Genomic DNA, 24421 nt, shown 5'->3' on the forward strand with positions numbered 1-24421 from the left:
AAGGAGAAAGGTGTTTGTGCGTCTGAGTCGAGCAGGGCTGTCACATCAGTGAAGGACTGATGTGACAGCTCCTACTTATTGTGTGAGGGTGAAGAGAAGAGGAGACAATGCAACGGGTTGGGTGGCATTCCGATCGAGTGGCCACTCGATCGGGTGGTCATCCGATCGGGTGGTAATCTGATCGGGTGGCAATCCGATCGGATTGCCACTCTGGCCAATCCAATCTTTCCGCGTTCCCGTCTTTGATTCGTGAGTTAGATTAAGCGTCGTGTATAGTTTGGGCAAAAGTTTCTCGTAACTAGATTACATTATAAACATAAAGTTTCATAGATTCCGCCAGTGACAAGACTCCAGTATCTCGCTTAACCAAGAATCAAGTTTCACGAGTCTCAAGAGTCAGGCACCAAATAAGTTTCAAGAGTCAAGAATCATAGTTTCTCAAGTATCAAGAATCAAGAGTCCAAGTATCAAGTTTCAAGAATCATCATAAAGAATCTAGCTTTCATAGTATTAAGGATCAAGTAGCTAGTTTAATCATTAAGAATCAAGTGTCTAGATTAAGCATCAAGACTCAAGTATCTAGATTAAGTGTCAAGTCTTGTAGTTTAAGTATCATGAATCAAGTATCTAGAATAAAGAATCAAGCATCATAGTGTTAAGCTTCAGGTATCTAATAAGATTCTCACCAAAATTGCCAACTAATAGAAGTTCAGGGACTGATCTTGCCAAGGGTCTAAAGTTTAGGGACGCTGGGCGTTACAGTCTCCCCTCCTTTAAGAGATTTCGTCCTCGAAATCTTAGATGAAGACTGCTCGAAGAGCTGCGGATACTTGGCCTTCATATCACTTTTCAAGAGGAACCTGCAGTTCCTCGTCGGCTAGGCATTTGCGTAGATTAGATATGTGGAACACTGGATGCACATTGTTTAGTTCCTGTGGCAAATCGAGTTTGTACGCCACCTTGCCAATACTTTCAAGTATCACGAAAGGACCTACATAGCGAGGAGCGAGCTTTCTTTTCTTACCAAAACGAAATACTCCCTTCCAGGGAGATACCTTGAGAAGAACTTGATCTCTAACATCAAATTCCAGAGGCTTGCGCCTTTTTTCAGCATAGCTCTTTTGTCTGCTCCTAGCCTTGATCAAGTTATTATGGATCTGAAGAATCTTATCCGTTGTCTCTTGAATGATCTCAGAGCCAGTGAACTGCTTTTCCCCGACCTCATGCCAGCTGAGAGGAGATCGACATTTTCGTCCATACAAGGCTTTGAAAGGAGCCATCTGAATACTGGAATGATAGCTATTGTTGTACGAGAATTCTATCAATGGTAAATGTACATCCCAGTTACCACCAAAGTAGATGACACAAGAACGGAGCATGTCCTCTAGGGTTTGAATAGTACGCTCCGTCTGTCCATCCGTCTGAGGATGAAAGGCCGTGCTAAGATTCAAGTGCAAACCCATAGCGGACTGAAAGGTTTGCCAAAGACGTGAAGTAAAGCGACCATCACGGTCAGAGATTATGTCTAGAGGAATGCCATGACGGCATATAATCTCATCGGTATAGATCCTAGCAAGTTTCTCCACTTTATAATCCTCACGAATGGGGAGAAAGTAGGCTGATTTAGTTAAACGGTCGATGATCACCCAAATACTGTCATGACCGGCAGGTGTACGAGGCAACTTGGTAATAAAGTCTATAGCAAGACTATCCCACTTCCAAACGGGGATTTTATGCTGCTCTAAAAGTCCAGAGGGACGCTGATGTTCAACTTTCACCTTCAGACAGGTGAGGCATTTCGAAACATACACAGCAATGTCCCTCTTCATGCCGGGCCACCAATAAGTCATACGCAGATCCTGGTACATCTTATCAGTGCCTGGATGAATAGAATAACGGGATTTGTGAGCCTCATTCATAATGAGCTCATGTAGATTATCGCGATCCGGCACCCAGATGCGATTTAGATAGTACTGAAGACCATCAGATTTAGTTTCGAGCTGATTAACGTTAGCGCCAAGAATTTCAACTGATAGACTTCCTTCATTAGCAGACGTATACTGAGCTTCACGAATGCAAGCATGTAAATCACTAGATATACGAATAGCCTTGACATGAGTCTTACGACTAAGAGCGTCGGCCACTACATTCGCCTTGCTAGGATGATAGCGAATTTCGCAGTTGTAGTCGTTAAGCAATTCCACCCATCGCCTCTGTCGCATGTTCAGCTCTTTTTGGTCAAAAATATGTTGAAGGCTCCTATGGTCGGTGAAGACTACACACTTAGTACTATAGAGGTAATGTCGCCAGATCTTTAACGCAAAAATAACCGCACCAAGCTCCAGATTGTGAGTAGTATAGTTTTTCTCACGTACTTTGAGCTGACGAGAGGCATAAGCGATAACCTTGTCCTGCTGTATGAGCACACAGCCCAATCCACGGTTCGAAGCATCACAATATACCTCAAAATCGTCATTGCCATCAGGTAAGGTTAAAACAGGAGCATTAAACAAAAGGTTCTTAAGAGTTTGAAAGGATCCCTCTTGTTCGGGACCCCAAACAAAAGGTTTCTCCTTCTGGGTTAGAGGAGTAAGAGGAACATCGATTTTAGAAAAATCCGCGATGAACCGGCGGTAATAACCCACCAATCCTAGGAAAGAACGAATCTCAGACACGGATTTAGGCGTACACCAATTCTTCACTTCCACAATCTTAGAAGGGTCAACATGAATACCCTGTCTACTAACAATATGACCAAGGAATTGCACTTCATCAATCCAAAACTCACACTTAGAGAATTTAGCATACAGACGTTCACCACGTAGAAGTTCAAGCATAAGACGTAGATGGCGAGCATGATCAGCTTTAGACTTAGAATAAATAAGAATATCATCAATAAAGACTATAACAAAACGATCCAAATAGGGTTTACAAACGCGGTTCATAAGGTCCATGAACACCGCAGGTGCGTTACTCAAGCCAAAAGGCATGACCACGAACTCGTAGTGTCCATATCGAGTACGAAACGCCGTTTTAGGAATATCATCTTCGAGGAGATGTAGTTGATGATATCCAGAACGTAGGTCAATCTTAGAGAAGCAGGACGCGCCTTGTAGTTGGTCAAACAAATCATCGATGCGAGGTAGAGGGTAACGGTTCTTCACGGCCAGCTTATTAAGTTTACGGTAATCGATACACATACGAAACGAACCATCCTTCTTCTTAACAAATAATACGGAAGCACCCCACGGAGAGGTACTTGGACGAATAAAACCTTTATCGAGTAATTCCTGTAGCTGATTAGATAACTCTTGCATCTCGGAAGGTGCAAGATGGTAAGGAGCCCTTGCGACAGAAGTCGCACCAGGTACGAGGTCAATACGAAAGTCGACGGATCTAGGAGGAGGAAGACCAGATAGATCTTCAGGAAAGACATCAGGGAAATCACACACCACTGGAACATTGTTTATGTTCTTCCCCTTGCCCTTTTGTTCCACTACGTGGGCCAAGAAGGCAGGGTTCTGTTTACGTAAACTTCTGCTCGCTTGTGTGGATGACATCAGCCTTAGTCCTTTCGAAGGCCGGTCTCCATAAACATGCAAAAGATCACCAGACGGAAGAGGAAAACGAACAAGCTTCTCGTGACAAACAATTTCGGCATGGTTCTTACGCAACCAATCCATACCGATAATAACATCAAAACTACCCAAACGCATGGGTATAAGATCAATAGAGAATACGTGATCGTTAAGAGTCAAGGAACAATCACGCACGATAGAGTTAACAAGAATAGACTTACCATTGGCGACCTCAACAGAGAACGACTCAGGTAACTTAGAGCGTGCACAATTTAGCAAAGACTCAAATTCCACGGACACAAAGCTTTTATCAACACCAGTATCAAATAGGGTCGAAGCATAAAGGTTATTAACGACAAACATACCATTCACCATGTCATTGTTGTTGCGAGCCTGGTTAGCATTGAGATTGAATGCTCGTCCATGAGCGGCTGCTTATTGGTCCTGATTCAGCTGAGGACACTGGTTACGGAGGTGGGTAGTATCTCCACACTTGTAGCATGCACAAACAATATTGACTGGCCTTGGGTTCTGCAGAGGAGCTGGAGGTGTTGGTAACGCTGCCTGAGCTGGGGCTTGTTGAGCTTGCTGGGCCGGGTTAGTTTGACGGCAATAAGGAGTCGTGTGACCATAGCGATTACAGTTGGTGCACAGATGACATGCAGAAGTAGCAGGATGATGGTAGCTGCAAGTGGTACACTTTGGATGAGAACTAGTGTATTGTTTCTTAGCTTCAGGAGCAGCAAGGTTAACAGCAGCAGTAGCAGGAGCGGGTTTAGCAGCAGGGTTTGCAGCAGGAGTAATAGCATTACATCCAGAACCTTGAGATTTCCTTTTCTTGTTCTTGTTGCCGCCTGGCTGCTGGGTAACTTGATTTGCAGACTTAGAGGGAGGAGGAGTAGCAAACTGCTTATCACGCACACGGTTGTTGTTCAAACTTGCTTCCAAACGATAGACTTCTTCAATAATTTCCAGTTGAGCTGCTTTAATAGAATTACGCATAGCCGGAGGTAGACCATTGATGTACTTGGTTATCATTAGCTTAGGAGTAGAAACCAAGTGAGGAACGATCAAGCTGAGCAGCTTAAAACGGGTGGTATAAGCCAGGTTATCATCACCAGCCTGCTTCAGATGCTAAAACTCTTCTTCAAGCTTCAATTGTTCATGAGGAGGGAAGAACTCAAGCATCATTAGTTCTCGCACCTCAGCCCATGGAAGAGCATAGGCTTCCTCATTTGAACAGATGTTTCTCTGATTCGACCACCACTCCAACGCTCTGCCTTGAAACATTCCTGTTGCACTCCTAGTCTTTAAATGATCTGGGCACTCACTGTTAATGAAGGTGACCTCGATGTTGTCAAAGCACTCGAGCATAGCAGTCACCCCATCACTGCCCGTGAAAGACTTAGGGTTGCAAGAGATGAAATGCTTATAGTTGAACTTAGTAGGCTTTTGCTTCTCTGACTTTGAGTCCACAGAGGATGGAGGTGTGCTTGATCCTTGGAGCTCAGAGACGATCTTTGGCACGACTCGGGCAATCTGGTTAGCCATGAATGACATCATCTTTTTCTGAGACTTTTCCCTGGATTTCCTGAGAGTGTCGGATAGCTTTCGAGAAGACATCCTAAAGATCTAATAAGAGGATCGTATAAGTCTAAATTCACGAAGCCTCACAATATAGATTCACACACAATAGACTAAAACTCGACAAGATTCACAAGATTCACATAGATCAAGATTCAAGTTTCACATAGATTTCAATAGACTCAACACCACAAACCCACGACCTTCCCATGGCATGTTGTACGAAGTTTGGCAACAATGTCAGAAACGCTTATATATTGGAAGTACCAGCGGCGTATCCACCACGTTTCGGGCACATCGCTTCCACCTCGCACTCGGTGTCATGTTACGTGTCGTAGAACACACCCATCATTATAGATTAATCCAAATAGGTCCACATAGATTACAATAGATACTCAATAGATTCACGTAGATTTCAATAAGTTCCCATAAATTCAAATAGTCTCAAATAGATTTCAATAGATTCGAATAGTTTTCAATAGACTCCGATAGTTTCCACTAGTTTTCAATAGATTCACATAAATTAGTGTTAAGAATCCGCAAACAATGAAATCCTGCATGGCACGTGCTACGAAAGTTCGGCAGCATGACGAAAGCACTTATATATAGGAAGTACCAGCGGCGTATCCACCATGCTTCGATCATGCCACGTCCGTCTCATCATTGGTGTCATGCTTCGTTAATCACCATATTAGATTTCACCACTTCTCACAACGTAGATTAGCCAGATAGATTCACCCACATAGATTCACAACATAGATTCAATCACTCAAACTCGAGCCTACAAAACTACGAACTTCACTTAGCGCGTGGTACGAAGGTTCGGTATCATGCCAAAAACGCTTATATATAGGAAGTACCAGCGGCGTATCCACCATGCTTTGGACATGCCACTTCCTCCTCGTCTTCGGTGCTAGGATATGTTTCATATTTTGTTCCTCAAATCACACATACGTAGATTACACATGGTTTACGCTAGAGTGCACATAGATTACACAAGTAGCTTCCCATCACCGGTCTGCAAAACACTAAGTTTCACATGGCACGTGGTACGAAAGTTGGTAACAGCTTATATATAGGAAGTACCAACGGCGTATCCACCACGCTTCGGACATGTCACTTTTCCCTCGTATTTCTATGCCATGTTACGTTTAGCGTTTCACAACCACAATAACACATGGATTCATCAAATAGCTTCACATAGCATCAAGATTCCCATATATATTGAGTAAAGCTTCATACATTTAGTTTGATCCTGAGATTAGAGTTAACGTTTTAGACTGCGGACATACGTGCGGTTTGTGTAAAAGTCTCAAAATAAACAGAGAATCAAGATAACCGAAGAATCAAATTTAAAACCTCGCATAAAAGCGAGATAACATAAAAGATAGGCTTAGAAAACATAGGATTGTTCCGGGTAGAGGAACGGCGACTAACCAAAGTGATTCAAACCCCTTTCGAATTGGGGTAACGTGTCTTGACCTACTTGGACAAATACGTCATCGATGTTAGGCCTATGTTATTCGTCCTTTTAGTCACTCCACATTCCTAATTGATTGGAACTTCGAGACTTTTGGCGGGACATAAAAATCAAGGAGGGGGACTAGTTATCAAGGTCTGAGTTTCACCTCTAACTTGACAGTATCGTACCCTCTTAGCGTTGGTACTTATCCACAGATAAGACCTACTAGAATAATATGGAGATTTCCATCAAGATTCGGATGTCACTCCTGACTTTAGGGCAAATCTCGTGTAAAAATACAAACACTGATTAGCAGTGCTTTCGAAGTATCAAGTGTATAGTATACCAGCCTTAGGAAAGGCCTGTAAGTTTAATGAAGAACAAGTCCTGCTAGGAAGCAGATACGGTAGAATACATAAGTCTTAAACAACAAATAAGAGTCAAGATTCCTAGAACTATAGACTAGGGTAAGTATTCCTACTTATCCTAATTCCCTATAGTTATGGCTCTGATACCAATCTGTCACACCCCAACCGATGGCGGAAACATCGGGGTGTGAGCACTAGGCGTTCAGATTGCTCGTGAGATTCCCATAACACTATTGTTTCATTATGAGTTAATAGTTTTCATGCAAAATTGTCTAACAATCATCATCACAAAACATCAAATTACAATCCAAATCATAAATTGTTCAAATTGTTCAAAAGTCTAAATTATCTAGGTGACGTTTCTAGGCATCTCCTAGCTTGGTTTCTATGCTTCCCAAAGCAACCTATTAGCCTGCAACATGTATTAAAATATCAATACAAAAGTATTGGCGAGTATACAAGTTTGATAATAGAATAATAGATTAAAGCAACTCATATCCACAGTATAAGCAATAAAAATAGTTTCAGCCGTGCTAGTGTCGCAGTCCACGCAGTGATAGTCCAAGTATCCAATGCTTTAGTGTTTACCCAAGACTCAAGGTAAACTAGAATCCTCCTAACAATACCCCCTGAGAATAATGGGAGAGGTGCACCCCCTATAGCGCTACTATTGTTAAGGCGGAACTACACACTCTGGATTAACGTCACATAGCACAAAGAATCAAGAATCAAGAATCACAAGTTTCATGTTCACAAAGGATAGAGTTCAAGTTTCAAAAGATTCAAGTTTCAGTTTCATAAAATACATGTTGCACCCCAAAAGTTTAAAGAAAAAGGGGATCGAGTATACTCACAGTGATTGCCTAACAGTATAAACTATTATTGGATCAAAGGGAGCTCTTTTAGAATTAACCTGATTAGACTATAACGGATAAAAGTCGGGCAGAGTAACGAGATACACAAAGTGTCAGAACAGTCACTGGATCGGATGGCTGTCCGATCGGATGGCTATCCGATCGGATTGCCAGTCGATTGGTGACTTGGGTGCGAGAGACGCTTGGCTGTCCGATCGGATGGCCATCCGATCGGATTGCCTCTTGTTTCAAAATCCACAAGGTGATAAGGATAGGGTGGCTGCCCGATCGGATTGCTATCCGAACGGGTTGCCACTCGACCCTAGTGCTAAGCGTTCTGGTTCCTCTGATCGGGTGGTTGCTCGATCGGAGTGCTGTCCGATCAAGGTTCCAAGTTTCAAGTTTCAGGTTTCTGCTTAAGTGCCATGGTCATCTCAATCGGGTGGCTGCTCGATCGGGCGGCTGTCCGATCGGGTTGCCACTCGATCAAGGTTTCCAAGTTTCAAAAGATTCTAGGTGACTGAAAAGTTTCAAAGTTTCAAGACTAAAGGACAAGTGTCACCTGATAGGGTGGCTGTCCGATCGGACGGCTATCCGATCGGTTGCCGCTCGATCGGGCGACCCTTGTTCTTGTTTATCGTTTTGTAAACTTCCAAAGTTTCTAGCTTAATGGTGATGGCATGACACGTATTGAGACAACGGTAAACTTTTCAGTACACAGACATCCTGATCGGGTGGGAATCACCCCTGTTCGGCCAGTCGTCTGTCCCTTACGAGTTTATGTCGGAATCCGTTGTAGTGCTCGTCTTCACCGGTAATAACTCGGATTCAAGCCGGCTTTAGACTACTTATCAAGTCCACAGTTCACTTCAACCCGGTTTCCACCGAATAACTAAAAGTTGGAGGAAAGATGAAGAAAACTTAAGTTTTATTATCAAAACCCTTAGATCTAGTTTAGATTAGATGATAAACGTATGAAATCACTTAGATCTTAGCTAGATCTTTCAAAGGATGACATCATCTAGTAGTTTGTACAAACCACATGATGACATCATCTTCAAGGTATCAGATCCGAGAGATTTCACGGTGAAAAAGGTGATTTCAAAGGTGAATCACGTAGAGGATGAAGTGTAGATCAAGAAAGTACAAGAATCTAGCCTAAAACGTACCGGAACCGTCAAGAAAATGAAGGAGAAAGGTGTTTGTGTGTCTGAGTCAAGCAAGGCTATCGCATCAGTGAAGGACTGATGTGATAGCTCCTATTTATAGTGTGAGGGTGAAGAGAAGAGGAGACAACGCAACGGGTCGCGTGGCGTTCCGATCGAGTGGCCACTCGACCGGGTGGTCATCCGATCGGGTGGTCATCCAATCGGGTGGTAATCCGATCAGGTGGCAATCCGATCGGATTGCCACTCTGGCCAATCCAATCTTTCCGCGTTCCTGTCTTTGATTCGCGAGTTAGATTAAGCGTCGCGTATAGTTTGGGCAAAAGATTCTCGTAACTAGATTACATTATAAACATAAAGTTTCATAGATTCCGCCAGTGACAAGACTCCAGTATCTCGCTTAACCAAGAATCAAGTTTCACGAGTCTCAAGAGTCAGGCACCAAATAAGTTTCAAGAGTCAAGAATCATAGTTTCTCAAGTATCAAGAATCAAGAGTCCAAGTATCAAGTATCAAGAATCATCATAAAGAATCTAGCTTTCATAGTATTAAGGATCAAGTATCTAGTTTAATCATTAAGAATCAAGTGTCTAGATTAAGCATCAAGAGTCAAGTATCTAGATTAAGTGTCAAGTCTTGTAGTTTAAGTATCATAAATCAAGTATCTAGAATAAAGAATCAAGCATTATAGTGTTAAGCTTCAAGTATCTAATAAGATTCTCACCAAAATTGCCAACTAATAGAAGTTCAGGGACTGATCTTGCCAAGGGTCTAAAGTTTAGGGACACTGGGCGTTACAAACATCACCTGAAAAAAAATCCGAAAAAAATTTACGAGACGGTTTTTTTTTTCAACATGTAAGTAACATTTACGGTAGTGTAAAACACTATACCCAGATGGGTAAAGTTATTCTGCCCCACCGTAAAAAGTAGTCTACAATTTTTTTTAAAGTTCATTTAAAAAAATCGTGATTTTTTCCAAAACACTTTTTGAAGTAGGTTCTTACGAGTTCTCTCAACTCAAGCTAGTTCTTATTTTAACTCTTCCATTTCTCTCTCTCTCTCTCTCTATATATATATATATATATATATATAGGGCAAGGATAAATTAAAAACCCAGTTGAGTTGACTAAACCCTGAAAACCCATTAATGGCCATTGATTAATCTTCATGGATGGCTGAGATTTAATTTTCTCATGGTTGGATTTTGAATGCCTTTTGTCCACTTTTTTAATATAGTGATGGTACATGAAGGGCAATATGGGAAAGCCGAAAGTAATATAATCTCTTATAACAAACAAAAGTCTGCATGGGTGTAAGAACTTTACATCAACTACATCATTACTCCCCTAATCTAAAAACCTATCTCAGTCTACAAAAAATTCAAAATACCCAAAACTCACCGGAGACTCACAACCCCTCACATTCTTCAAAAATTCCTAAAACTCTCTCTCTCTCATAGTCTTCAACAAACCTCTCAAATTAACCCCAAAATCACCGGAGAGTCACGCTCTGTCATTCATCTTCATCACTGAGTCTCTTGAATCTTCATCAAACCCCCTCAAATATGCAGACAAAAAGCATAAATCGAGTGAAAAAGCTGTTAAGATATTGAACGATCGACGCAGATTTCCGACAATCACCGAAGAAAAGAACGTTCGCCGGAAAAATTAGGGTTCCGGTCCGTCGGTTCAGGTTTTTACTTTCTTTTTGATTATGTAAGTGTAAAATAGAGTTACAGTTTGCCCTGGTTTTTTTAGTCTTGTGCGTCATAACACTGAAGGATGTTAAAAAGAATGGACTTTTATATATACAGGTTTGGGTGTTGTTTCATACACATTTGGGTTTAAAAAAAAAACATACGGTTGTAGATAAAACTATAGATTTGTTGTTTCTGTTTTTTTTAAAGGCTTATGATTTGTTGTTAATGTTGTTTCTGTATTTTTATAAGGGTTAGAGTTTGTGTGTGGTTCTAAAGGTGTTACAAAAGGGAAAAAACATTAAATTATGGTGTGGATATATGTGATAACACTGAACGATGTACAAAAGGAATTGACTTTTTGGGGTTTATGTTTGAAAGTATTGAACATCACATTTTTTTGTAGTATATGTTTCTTGCTTTTATTTGATTGAGAAAATAAATTACACTAATAATCTGTAATTAGAAAAAACGGCTATTCGCGGTTTATCAATACATAATCAGAAATCATAAGTAAAAAAAATCAAGAATTCTGAGGATAATAAAAACTAAATGGCATAAATATTGTCCGAAGAATGGTCGTCTGATGTGTAAACTGATGCTTTGTTGGCATACGTGATAGTTTGCAGTCATCCGCAGTTACAACTAAAGATCCAAGGAAAAAATGAGCCCAGGTGTTTATAATTACAAAACCTTTCATAATTTATGCTTACGCATTAAATTAGATATTAGTTTATTAATGTTGTTTACAATTAACAAAATGCAGCTAAAAAGACTCGCCGTACGCCGGTTGTCGATAAGCAAGCGCATCATGATAAGAAGTTGCAAAAAAGAAAGCTAATAAGTACGTACAAGCATTTTTTTTCACTTGTCTTACATTTATGTTTTGAAATAAATAATAAAACAAACTTGTTGTCTCAGTTTCAACAGACAGTGATTTGGACACACCCGGGAAAAACATGGAGAATATACAAAAATGTATGTTTTCTCTTACGTATAAAAGTTTCTTTGTTACATTTTTTTAAAATCTAATATTTATGTACTTGCACTTTGTAAAAACATTCTAAGTTGACAACGATTCGAGTGGGCACAACCGGAAAAAACATGGAGAATATACAAAACTGTTTTAGATGTGATCTTTATGAATCTAAATAATATATATGTTTCGATACCTTAATGCTAATTATTAAGCGTTCTAAATAGTGACACCGGATGCTAACACGGGCGGGCCAGCAACGCGAACAAGAGGAGGTAAAAAGGTTTTAAAATTAGTCTTTTTTCTTTATATTGTTAAGACATATATTTTGTAAAGGGTTGTTAATAGTTTCCGATTTATATAAAACTCGTACGAATGTAGGTAAGCAAGCACATCGGGTAAAGAAGTTGCAAAAAAGAAAGCTAATAAGTACGTACAAGCGTTTTTTTTTCTTTTGGTTGTTTTATAATTATGTTTTATATAAATAATAAAACAAAGTTGGTGTCTCAGTTTCACCAGACAGTGATTTGGACACACCCGAGGAAAACATGAAGAAAATGAAAAGAGGTATGTTTTTTTATTCTATATACATTTCTTCGTTACATTTTTTTATATATCTAATATTTATGTACATGAAAATGGTAAAAAACATTCCAGCTGATGGCGATGCGGGCGGGCCAGCAACACGTACTAGAGCAGGTACATAACTGTATTAGACGTCATCTTTAGGAATCTAAATAAATATATGTTTCAATACTTTTTTAATAAAATCTATATTTACAGGTCAACAATCATGGGCGGATAGCAAAACAAAGAAAATTGTGAAAAGGAAATTAATAGGTATGTACACACAACTTGTTTCCTTCCTTTATAAATTATGTAAATCATATCTGACAGTTGGTGTCTTAGTTTCAGTCGACAACGACTCAGAGATGGCTGGAGATTTCACCTTGGGTCACAAAGGCGATGCGGTCGAGCCAGAGAAGCATGCAACTGTGGTGAGGGAAACAAAAAAAAAGAAAAACATGAACGGGTGCTAAGGCAAAGTGGGAAACAACCAAAAAGCAATAAGTGGCCAAAAATAAAAACACGTTCAGCGCCTATGCAATTGTACAAATGCATCAAGTCTCTAACCAGTAATCAACAAGAGGATGTGAAGAGGATGAGGTTTGGTAAGATGCTATCTTTCAACATCAGTAGCATACCTGCAAAACTTGCACACTATGTTGTGGATCACTTCAACACAGAAGAAATGGCTATCGAGATGTCGTGCGGGTCAATAAATGTTGATGTTGAGTCTGTTCATGACCTTTTTGGAATTCCTAACAAAGGCAAAAACATGCAAAATGTAAGACCATCTGAGAAGCTTGATGTTGCTGTTATGGCATGGAGAAAACGATACCGTTCACGATTTGTGGCACCGACAAAACTGGCACAATCTATAGTCACAAGCTATGAAGACAATAGTTTCAATTTCCGACTAGACTTCCTGATGTTATTCTTAACCGTCATGGTTGAGTGTAATAGAAATGGGCGAATGAAGGAGTGGATTTTGAAAAGTTTAACTGGACATACGGATTTCAGTAAAATTAATTGGTGTGCCTATGTCATTCAGCAAATTAAATCTTGTAAAGATGGATGGAAGAGGTGTGATCCTGATTTTCCATTTTGCGGTCCACTCACGCTTTTGGCTGTAAGTGTTTTTCTGTAAGAAAACTTACTAAAAATATAGCTATACAACATTTGTTTAGTTATCTTACCACTTTCAATTCTTTTTTTTTTCATTACACAGCTGTTGTACGTCGACCGAGTTAAATGCACCGGACTTGAAGTGGACCGGTCAATCAACCCAATCGTATTCTGGAATAAAAACGAATTGAAAAAGAGAGAAAGATTGGAGATAAAAACAGGTGGTTTTGGAAGAGGCAGCTTGCATGAAGTTGCTATGGTTAAACGGGATTCTAGAAAAACTGAGTTACGAGTTAATGATGAAGTTCTTAATGTAAGATTACTAATCATAACCAGTTTCAGAATAATTATCTTCTTTCAACATCACTTACAAAAAATGTTTTTAAAAACTTTCTTTGTAGAATGAGATTGAATCTATTAGAAAACATTTGGATGTCATGGAAGCCAAAAAGATAACGGTACAAAAAAAGTTGGAGGTTTTGTTTAATGCTCATCCACGCAATGTGCAAGTTCAGAAATTGATACAACGGTATGAGAACATTGTTCACTCCAGGAAAACAACGGTGTGGCTGGTGCCTGATACCCCACAGAAAAAAATTGCCGGGGTCCTCATGTCTCTCAAGAAGGCAGTGCAAAACCCTGAAAATGATTACACAGAAGGTAATATGAATGACGGATAAATCACTACCTTAAATATGTATTAACTTTTACTGCAAACGGTAACTAATTAGTTTTTTTTTTTTGGGCCAAATGCAGAAGATCAAGATAATGCCGCAACTGCAGCTGAGGTGGCAAACGTTGATGGTATGAACTTTTTTGCATACCTACTTAAATTCAATCAATTTAATCTTACAAACATAACACAACCATTAAAAAGCCCTACATAAAATGTTACATTTTTTTGCAAATAAAAAAAAATGTAGCATGATTTAATTAAAAATAACGTAAAAAATTAAGGGCAAAAAGTAATCAGCCACAAGTAAAGTTAACCGCCTTATGTATCTCCTAAAATGCAAACTAAACGTAAAATATATGTAGATGGGGGTGAGGGTGACAAAACACAAGAGAAGATACCAGATTCGCCAGCTACTACACAAAAAAATGGCACATGTGTAGTGACACGCGACGAAGAAAGTCAGGCAAAAGATCAAGAGAAGAAAGCTACACCGAGAAGTAAGTTCTACATGTTTTTTTGTTTCATTCAACCATTATATAAAACTCACGTATAACCTGTTACATGTGTACAAAAATTAAGAAGAACCGATAATACAGAAAAAACTAACACATACATGTATGTGTACATGTAAATGAATAGAATTGGACAGCAGCAACGAAACACAAAACATGGAAGAATTGCTTGATGGCCCTACCTTTGACCTACTCACACAAGAAACCGACCTAGGTAAGTCATGATTCCAAAAATAAAAAAAATAAAAATACCGTAACATGTGTTATTCCTGTACACAACAGATAATCAGAGATATAAAAACCAAAAAAAAATGTGCAGGTGCTGATGTCGATGAAACAAGGGATGCCATGAATCAAGAAGATAAAAAATCGAAAGAAGAAGAGACCAAGATTAAAATCAATGGTAAGTTCTACATGTTTTTTACTTCATTCCAAAATTATAATAAACTTATGATTTTTTTATTAATACTAACAAACAAAAAAAAATAAGCAGGCAAGGGAGCGGCTGAAAATGATATAAGAAGTAACGCTTGGGTAAAGGAACTTGAATCAAAACGAATAAAACCAATTGGTAGGTTCAACCGGTCATGCGATAACCATGATGACGGAATGGAAATTGAAATTACATCAGAAGAACAGCATATATGGGATTTTCTGTTCGATATCAAATACTCAATGTAAGATTCCGTTTAAATTATAAAATACTAGTTGTTACATTAAGCAAGGCTTTGCTCTAGATAGATTACGGAATGTTTTGGTCCAAATAGAATGTTTTTTTACGCCTACACTATTTTCTTTTAAATGTATAACAGCATACGTTTTTTCATAAACAACATACAGGCCACGGAAAATGGTCATCTCTTTGTCTAGCGGGGTAACAAGAAAATTTGGTGAATCTGCTGAGTAAGTTCAGTTATATAAAATATAAGTAAAACATAGTATTCGTAGATTTTTTATATCTAGAATTTAATTTATAAATTTAACATTATCTTGCGTAGAGATATTATATTCAAGAGTATTTACGGCACCGAAATCACAAAGACGCTGATGCGCACATTGAGGGAGGAAGTGAAGGTGTTCTCTGACGTGGTTGATGCTTGGGTAGATTTAATGAATTTTGAAGAAGTAGAAAGAACCAACGGCGACTTGACGCGTATTTATTTTAGAACAACTGTGATAGTGAGTATTCATCTTATATTGTTTTGATCTTTGTCTATGATTCTGAATTTATTAAGTCTTTTGGCTCTTGAACCAGCTTGCCTATTCAAAAGAATTTTTTTAATTATTGGAATTCGGGTCTTGCACCAGCTTATTGACACATCTTATTTGAAAAAAAAATACAGGACAGCTGGTTATTGACAGATTCTGCTTGTGATGATGATGAACGTATGAAAACGTTCAGCGAAAGGGTGACGGATGCGGGCGCATATGAGTTCATTGGGTTGAAAATGGTTTTCTTTCCAATCCTTGAGAATGATCAATATTACTTGATTGTCTTCGATCTGAAAAAAGGCACAATAACCGTGATAGACCACAGGCCTGATCGCACACCCTTAGTTGGCATTAGGGATCATCAAGACTACTACATTAAAGACACACGATACAAAGTGGTTAGTCATTCTCTGTTCTTGTAAACTTCATGATGAAGAACAAAATAACTCATACCAAAACTGATTAGTATATTGTTTTTAACATTAGCATATGATGGACGCTTATTTGGAGCTTTGCGAACATCCGGCAAAAGATGAAATCGCAGCAGCCAAGATTGAAAGGTGTAATATCAAATGGGCGACCCCTGCGCATCCAATGGATAGTGCGGTATTCCTTATGCAGCACATGCAGAAATTTAACAGCATCAATGAACCTTTTGAATGTGGTTTTAGCAGCCACTGGAAGAAAAAGCAAAAACAGATTCTTGCCCTCCGAAAAAAATTCGCTACACGCATGCTACTCTCTAATGTGAATTTGATGAACGCAAAGGTTCGCGAGGCTGCATTATCAGTGTAAGCTTCTGCTAGTATTATGTTTTTGGTGGAGATCTTAAACAATATAACTCGTACTTTGCCAGTTGCCTATGTATGTATTTCACTATTAGTCTATGTCGTTGCTTTTGGAACAAATGTCTTTATATGTATGTTTAATGTTAACTTTTGGCGACCCATAAGCACACTAATGGAAAGCTTGACTAAGATAATTTCATTTGAAAAGCATACAAAAAAGATGTAGTAACAAAAGGTGTAAAAATGCAATACTTTCATATGATAACTTTTTTAATCACTTTGACAAATCTAAATAGAATATTATGACTAATATGTCTGTTATTTGTGGTAATAATTATCATTACAAGCTATTTTGTTACAAAAACAAGCTAATTTCTTAAACAGTCGTAATTATCATTACAAGCTAGTTTGATACAAAATAAAAACAATAGAAAAAAAATACCTGTTTCGTTACAAAAACCAGTACAAAATAAAAAATGTAACAGCATATAGGGCAGACACAGCATATACTACTCCTAGTTAAAATATTTTTTTGGGGCATTTTTATAAAGAAAAAAAAGTAGAGTCTTACAAATTAATGCTGCCAACTTGTAAGTGTCTAATCTATTCTGCACCAAAAACAAACACAAACCAACACCATATCCAATAAAATATATCATAGTACCGATTAAAATTATAATAATATATATAAACAAAAAGAAGTACAAAGGTGATATAAATCACCCAGTATAGGGAAACTAAATTGGACAAAAAGCAAGTATAAAGTACAATGTCAAATGATGTTTACACGAACCAAAGCAAAAAGCATAAAAAATTGAAAAAGAAAATGTCAACTTCTATCTCTATCTTATGCACATGCATCAATAGTTCTCTTGTGATTTGATATCTATAGTACAAGCATTTAATGAATCCCAATATTCTCTTTGTGGTGTAATAACAAGGCCCGTAATAACAATAAAATAAAATATATATACACCTATAACGTTGGGTGAACAAAAGGAGGGAAGAATCAAAAGTACAAAACTTTAAAGAAAGTTGTTACATCAAATGTAAAAGCTACTGATTGAAAGGCTGAGATAATTATATGTATGGGTAGCCTTATATGTTTCAGCCTAAGACCATAACCCTTATATCTATAATATAATTATGTTACAGGCCCTTATGTTACATTTCCCAATTAATTGCTTTAACACAAAAACAAACAGCAAAAAAATACTTAACTTCTATATTGGTTAGGGTATTACATTTAAGGCAACATTTAATGTTGATTTAAACTGATGTAAACAATCTAATTAATTTATCCACCTAACATCATTTGCTTCTGTATAAATTAGGGTGAAATGTAAACATTTGTTTCATCACTTGTTCCCCATAAAAGAAGTGAAAAAAAAACTTTATTATGTCTAGTCCAGCATCACCATCCGACTCAAAACGGGTTACCAAACGATTGCGGAGAACTCTTTCATTTGAACTCCAAGCTCCAAAATCGGATGCCAACCCAGAGTGTTCTCAAATCACAAACACCCCTTCTCTTCCGACAACGCTGCAAACTGTTGAAGAAAATCTTGGTATCGATGCTAAGCTTATAAGTGACCTCCTTACTAACACTAAACCTGAAGGAACAACACATGATGAGATGTGCTTAGATGATGCACTTTTTGATGTTGACTGGGGATCATTTTACTTCACTACACAAGTTACCCCTGTCAAAAGCTCTTCAACTGTGATGCTCGCTGACGAAGCTAAACCAGTCAATGCTACACAAGAGAACCCCCCGGCAGTTGATCCAAAGACTACCAATGATCCAGAAGATGATCCTATAAATGATGATTACTCGTGTTACTCACCAAACACTCTTATCTCGTGGGCCAATCACAACCCGTGGGAGAGTGAGCTTAGCCCAGAACCATTCAGCACTGAAATTCAATATGGCACTCCAGGATCGTTTCTTGACTAAAAAGTGGTGTTTACATCAAGTTGCTAGTATCGGTGTGAAAAAAAAATGTGCCCCAATTTTCCCTCTCTCATGCAATATAGGGGCTACTTTACTTATCCTATGTTGTTTACCATATCTAGTGTTAAAGTTATTATGTACTCAACTATTGAGTTAAATCTATGTTTTTCCAATCTATCTTATTCAAAAATTCGTGTCATTATTATATGATTTTAAAAAAAAAAAATTGATATCTTAAAAAAAGGGCATACATAGGTTACACACTTTAGGGAAAAAAATAAATAAATAAAAAAGAGTCACGTGATCAAATCTAAAAAAACATACAACGTTGTTGGGGAAAAAAAGATATTCAAGGAACGTTCAAACAAAGGCACATGATCAAACACACATAGAACAAAAATGTACAAAAAAATCTCACTGAAAAAAAATGTATCTCGGATACACCAAAAATGTACAAAAATCAGAGGCAAAAAAAAATTGTAACATGGTAAAGACAAAAACCAAAAAAACACTAACATATAAAATTCTCAGATTCAAAACATCAAAAGTCTACATAAAATCTTAGGGGGAAAAAATGTAACATGGTAAAAACAAAACCCAAAAACCCATAACATAGAAAAATCTCAGATTCAACCAAACATCAACAAGTACATACTAGAAAATGTCATTAACATACTAATAAGCATAATCCAACTAAGTACTAACTATTTCTTAATGACAACAAACAATCCTAACAAGTAAGCTGCCAAACACTAACGCTAATATCAGTAACCATATAACCCTCTTCTTCTTCCAAATTTCTTGTTCGCGGGTAAACAGTTCAGCTTGCAGGTTGTTGATGTTCCTCAAAAGACCTGGTATGATCCTAGTTGACCGTAAGCACATCGGTGGGTCGACCCAACCAATGAAAGGGCAGTTGCTAGGCTACATTAAAAATAATGGGCATAAAACACGATTAGAACACACATTTACTTATTAAAACCAGGGTTCGAATTTTTTACCTTAAATGGACATGAATAGAACCTTCTTCCTGGGTTATCGTCAGTCCATGATGTCCGGATAACAGCAATCCTCCCACATGAACACCTTTTCATCTTTTTTGAGAGGTAGATGAATTGTATACGAAAAAGAGAGATGAGAAAATCATATATTTAAATATAGTTTGGGTAGTTGGAGATGGAGATAGTTGGAAGCCTGTAGTTGAAATGATGGATCTAATATAAAGATATGAACCAACCATTTGTGGGTCCCATTATAAATATATCCTTTTGTCATTACCCACGTCCATGTACTTCCTACTTTTTTTACTTTTCATTACTTTTTTTCACAATGGGGCCTACCCCCCCCCCCCTAGGAAAAAGTTTACCACATATCTACTTGAATAAACCAAAAACAGAAAAAAAAAATAATAATACATCCCAACAAAGAAGTAACAACACACAAACTAGATAGTTTTTTTTTTCCATTAGATATTACACCACAAAAAATTACAAAAACATTAGACACATAAATTACTCCTTAGATAATGTTGATAACCTGATACTACACCTAATTTCTAATTAACCTAAAAACATACATACATCTTAAAAAACAACATAATTAATAAAACACAACAACAACACCTAATTTCTACTTGAGCTTGTTCATGTGAACCATTTTTTGCACTTGCATGGGTTTGCTGGCACAGGGTAAACTGATATGTTTATTGGGAAATATGAATCCCACTCAATTTCACTCATCCACGAGACATCATCAACCCAATCGCTGGTTGTGGGATCTTCAACATCTCTTTTTGTTGGGTATATTGTAGGCTCACCCTTGGGCACTACTCTTGGCTCCATCTTGACTGTAGCGTTAACAGTAGGCTCTTTTTTCGGTATTGCTCGCGCCGTAGGCTTCACATCGGGTTCAACCTTTGGGGTCGAAAAACTACTTCTCTTCCCGCGGGGGTGCCCATCACTGGTAAAAATCTTCCTAAGCGTACGTATGGGCAAAGCGGGGTTGTTTCAGGAATATCGCCAACGCCGACTGGAGTCGATGCATACTTTCGAAGTCTCTTCCCAACATTAATGAACTCATTTTTTTCAGGCTTGAGATCGATCGCCTCAACATCCGGAACTTTGGAAACCAAGCATGGCCTCTTGTGCATTGTTATGCTTTGTGTGTGATAAGTAGGTAACAATACTTTGGGGATATACACATTGGGGTATGCTGAAACTTATTTATAATGAAAAAAATAAAACTTTGGGGGAGGATGGTGGTGATTAGATATGAAAGTAAATGACAAATTAAATGCATCACCAGGTAAAAAGGAAAAAGTAACAAAAAGATACATCTTGTTGTATGTATTATGTAAAAATGTATCTACGGCTTGTGTTTTGTAAAAAAAAAAACTACAAACAGAAAAAAAAAAAACAAACTACTATATGTGCTTAGAATTTTTTTTTTTTTTTTGTTACTGGCTTTTGTAACAAAAAGGGTCATTTTCTAACTAATTATATACGTAAAATGGATGTAACGACCAAAATATGTAACATGGTATAAAAAAACCAAAAAATCCATAAGATTGAAAAATCTCAGATTCAAACACAGCAAAAAATCTACAAAAATACTCATGGTAAAAAAAATGTAACATAGTAAAAAAAAAAAAAAAACTAAAAAATCCATAGCATAAAAAGGTATCAGCTTCAACGAAACATCAACAAGTACATACTAACGAAAATATCATTAGCATACTAACAAGGATAATCCAACTAAGTACCACCCATTTCTTAATCTCAACAAACAATGCAACGTTTACTTCTAACACAAAACATTAGGGATATCATTTCATAATGCAACTGATCAGTTAAACCATAGTCATTAAACTGAAAACCATACGACATACCAAACCCACATACATCCTAACATGCAAACATATGCATGTGCATCGATTTTCAGATAATCTACACATGCAAACATGTGCATGTCCAAAAGGGGTGATCAAAGTTTACTTACGCTCCACTAAAATGGAGACCAAAAAGCTGGCGTCATAAAAGTTTTCAAAACACGCATAGCACACACATCAACATAAAAATACCAAATCAAGTGGACTCCTGACTCGCAGAGCTTGAGTCCTCGTCCTCGTTACCCAATTTATTCTTGTTCTTCTTTTTCTTGCAATTTCTTGAATCATGCCCAGTCACGTACTTCATACAGGTTCGGCAAAGCCTGGGTGTTTTGGGAGGTTTGACAGCAGAGTTGCTCGTTCCATCCTGAGGTGCTCTAGACAATCGTCGGCGTTTGCCGCGTCCTTTGTTCCTGATCCCGTCTGGATTGTTGAGAGTTACGTCCCCATCTAAAGAAACACCAAGCAATTCTTCAACAGTAGCATAGTTATCATTGTTGGCTTCGTCATCAACTGGTCCTCCATTTAGTAACTTGCATTTCAGTTCCTTTATCTGCTCAGCGAAAGAGGAAAGTCCTCCAACATCACTTCTTAATGCGTCCACACATTCAGTTACGATCTCAAGAATCTGACTTCTCGCAGCAGCTTGTGGACGAGTGTCAACGCCATATCGACTCTCAATAGAAAATAAACTTTTAGGAAGCACGTCCCTAGACCAATGCTTAACAACAAACTGGGCCGGGATTCTTTCAATATTGTTTACCCGGTAAACACAAAAAATGTGCCTACACAAATATCCAATACGGATGAAGTTGTTGCATGAACAGGATACCGACTGATTACTCAACTCAAGTTTAACCTACAAAAACACCAAAACACATAATTAAGCTTCTATGAAAAAAAGCATAATGAATAGCTTAAAACAAAAAATGCAACTATAAGGATACAGCAAAGTTACCGTGAATGTCTTGGTTGCATTGTTAACGTTTGTCCAATTGATTCACATAGTAAACACAAACATCATCACAATCCTCCGTGTTTACAATGTAACAAAACAGCTTCCCCTTGTATATCTCTTTTCTTACTTCTGTGGAAATTGCATGTGTATACAACTCAAAAGCATGCTTCTCAATAGCTAGGTCAGTACTGTCCATGAATACACTAGATGAAGTTTTAAACTCTGCAACACGTTGCCTGTAACGCTGTTTGTCTATCCTAGTTTCGTAACATAGCATGAACTGAACTAGTGTGTTAGCGCTAGAAGAGTTGACCTTGAAGCTTGAGTTAGAGCTTTCACATCTTGATGTAGTCTTCATCAGACAACACATTGGGATGTCACGGAAGTAGGCAGGTACCCATTGGTCCCTAATTGAGTACATGTCATTCAACCAGTCGTGATCTTGTAACCCATATTCCTCCATCAAAAGTTGCCAACGCGTCTCAAATGTAGATGGCTTCATGTGAATACTCCACACCAAACGATGCATCAATGCTCTTAGCTCAGAGTTTTGTAACAGGTCTCCAGCAATCTATACATATGAAAACACAAAAACTGTTAAAATAAATGAAACAAAAAAAAAACTTCACAAAATAGATTCATAAATTAATAAAACCTTGGTGGGAAGTTTCTTCATAATATGCCACATGCAAAGGCGGTGCCGAGAGTCTGTGAAAACCTCTGAAATGGCAGCTTTCATTGAAGGGTCCTGGTCCGTCAGAACTAACTTTGGTTGCTTCTTGTGTGCCTTCAGAAATGATTCAAGTAACCACTTGTAAGACTCAGTGGTTTCATTGAATAACAAGCCAACACCGAATGTCACACATTGTTTATGATTATCAACGCCTGTGAAAGGAACAAAAATCATGTTGTACCTGTGCGACAAAGAAAAAAAACAAAAGTTAATAATATGTTAAAGGGAAAAAAAGTGCAACTATCCAAAACCTTACTTGTTAGTGTGATAAGTCGCATCAAAAGCTAACACATCCCCAAACACCTCGTAGTTTATCTTGGAAATTTCGTCTGCCCAAAAAATCGATCTCAATTGCCCTTTCTCAACAACAAACTCATAGTAAAAGTCTGGTAAGCTCTCAGATCTTTCTTTGAGACGATCTATAACAAGTTGCGCATCACGATCGCCAATATAAAGCCTAACCGACTGGCTCCAGTTCTTAAAATCAGTTGGCGTGCCATATACATTGTGATGTCCACCCATCAGGGACACTAAAACTCTGTGAGAAACAATCGGACCAATTCTGTTCAAACTCATGTTATGGATAAACTGTTTGGATGCAAATGGTAGTTTCCTTGAAATCCTACTTAGGTCACGATTGAAACGCTCAACAAACGGATGATTATGGTGCTCATTGAACCCTACCACTGTGCACGTAGAGCTGCCCTCACAAAACTTAACCAGTATACTAGCCTTGCAATCTGTCACTGTGAAATTACTTTGCCTAATAGTCAAGCTTGAATGCTCCAAAGTATCAGTTTTACGCTTAATCTGTGGTTTTGAATATTTAGTACACCTTATATACTGGTGAGTGACAACCCCCTTCCATCTCTTGGTTTGCCCCTTACGAATAGAAAACCCAGAATACACAGCATAGTCCTTGTACATACTGAACACATCCTTCCACGTTTCATAAACAGGACCAACAACAGGCTTTAAAACAATAGGAACATTAGGACACCATATTCTAGTCCCACTGGGTGTGTGGTGAACATAAAATTCCTCGTCCGCATGAACACCTAGAAAAAAGGTATTGTTTAATAAATTATAACACGTATAGGTTAAAAAACAAATTTACTTGTAACATGAAACCTAACAAACTGATACTGTAGTTTCCAAAAATACAACATTAACACGTTTTCCAAAAAATTCAAATAAAACGTGGAAGTACATTTTATTGATGACGCCAAAAAGTGTAGATGCTATTGCATTTTTTTATGTAACAAAAAGTAATCTCGAGTGCTTTCACGTTCCAAAAAATATAAAAAACACTGGTGGAAATGTTGG

At 38.0% G+C, this 24421-nt stretch overlaps 1 protein-coding gene and 1 long non-coding RNA gene across 2 annotated transcripts; one reads left to right on the top strand and one right to left on the bottom strand.

The window, feature by feature from the left end:
- The first annotated feature begins 15167 nt into the window (after window positions 1–15167).
- LOC118484733 lies at window positions 15168–15701 on the top strand. Its single transcript, XR_004874211.1, has 3 exons — window positions 15168–15240; window positions 15404–15466; window positions 15562–15701. It is a non-coding gene; the product is annotated as an uncharacterized LOC118484733 (long non-coding RNA).
- Window positions 15702–21600: 5899 nt separating this feature from the next.
- LOC118485062 (protein FAR1-RELATED SEQUENCE 5-like) lies at window positions 21601–23202 on the bottom strand. The gene is made up of 3 exons (XM_035981297.1): window positions 23018–23202; window positions 22424–22933; window positions 21601–22263 (listed from the first exon to the last, which is right to left on the bottom strand). The coding sequence occupies exons 1-3, from the start codon at window positions 23099–23101 to the stop codon at window positions 21601–21603; spliced, it is 1257 nt and encodes a 418-aa protein (XP_035837190.1). The 5' UTR covers window positions 23102–23202.
- Between the last annotated feature and the right edge of the window lie 1219 nt (window positions 23203–24421).

Source organism: Helianthus annuus, chromosome 12, assembly GCF_002127325.2.
Source record: "Helianthus annuus cultivar XRQ/B chromosome 12, HanXRQr2.0-SUNRISE, whole genome shotgun sequence".
Lineage (NCBI taxonomy): Eukaryota > Viridiplantae > Streptophyta > Magnoliopsida > Asterales > Asteraceae > Helianthus > Helianthus annuus.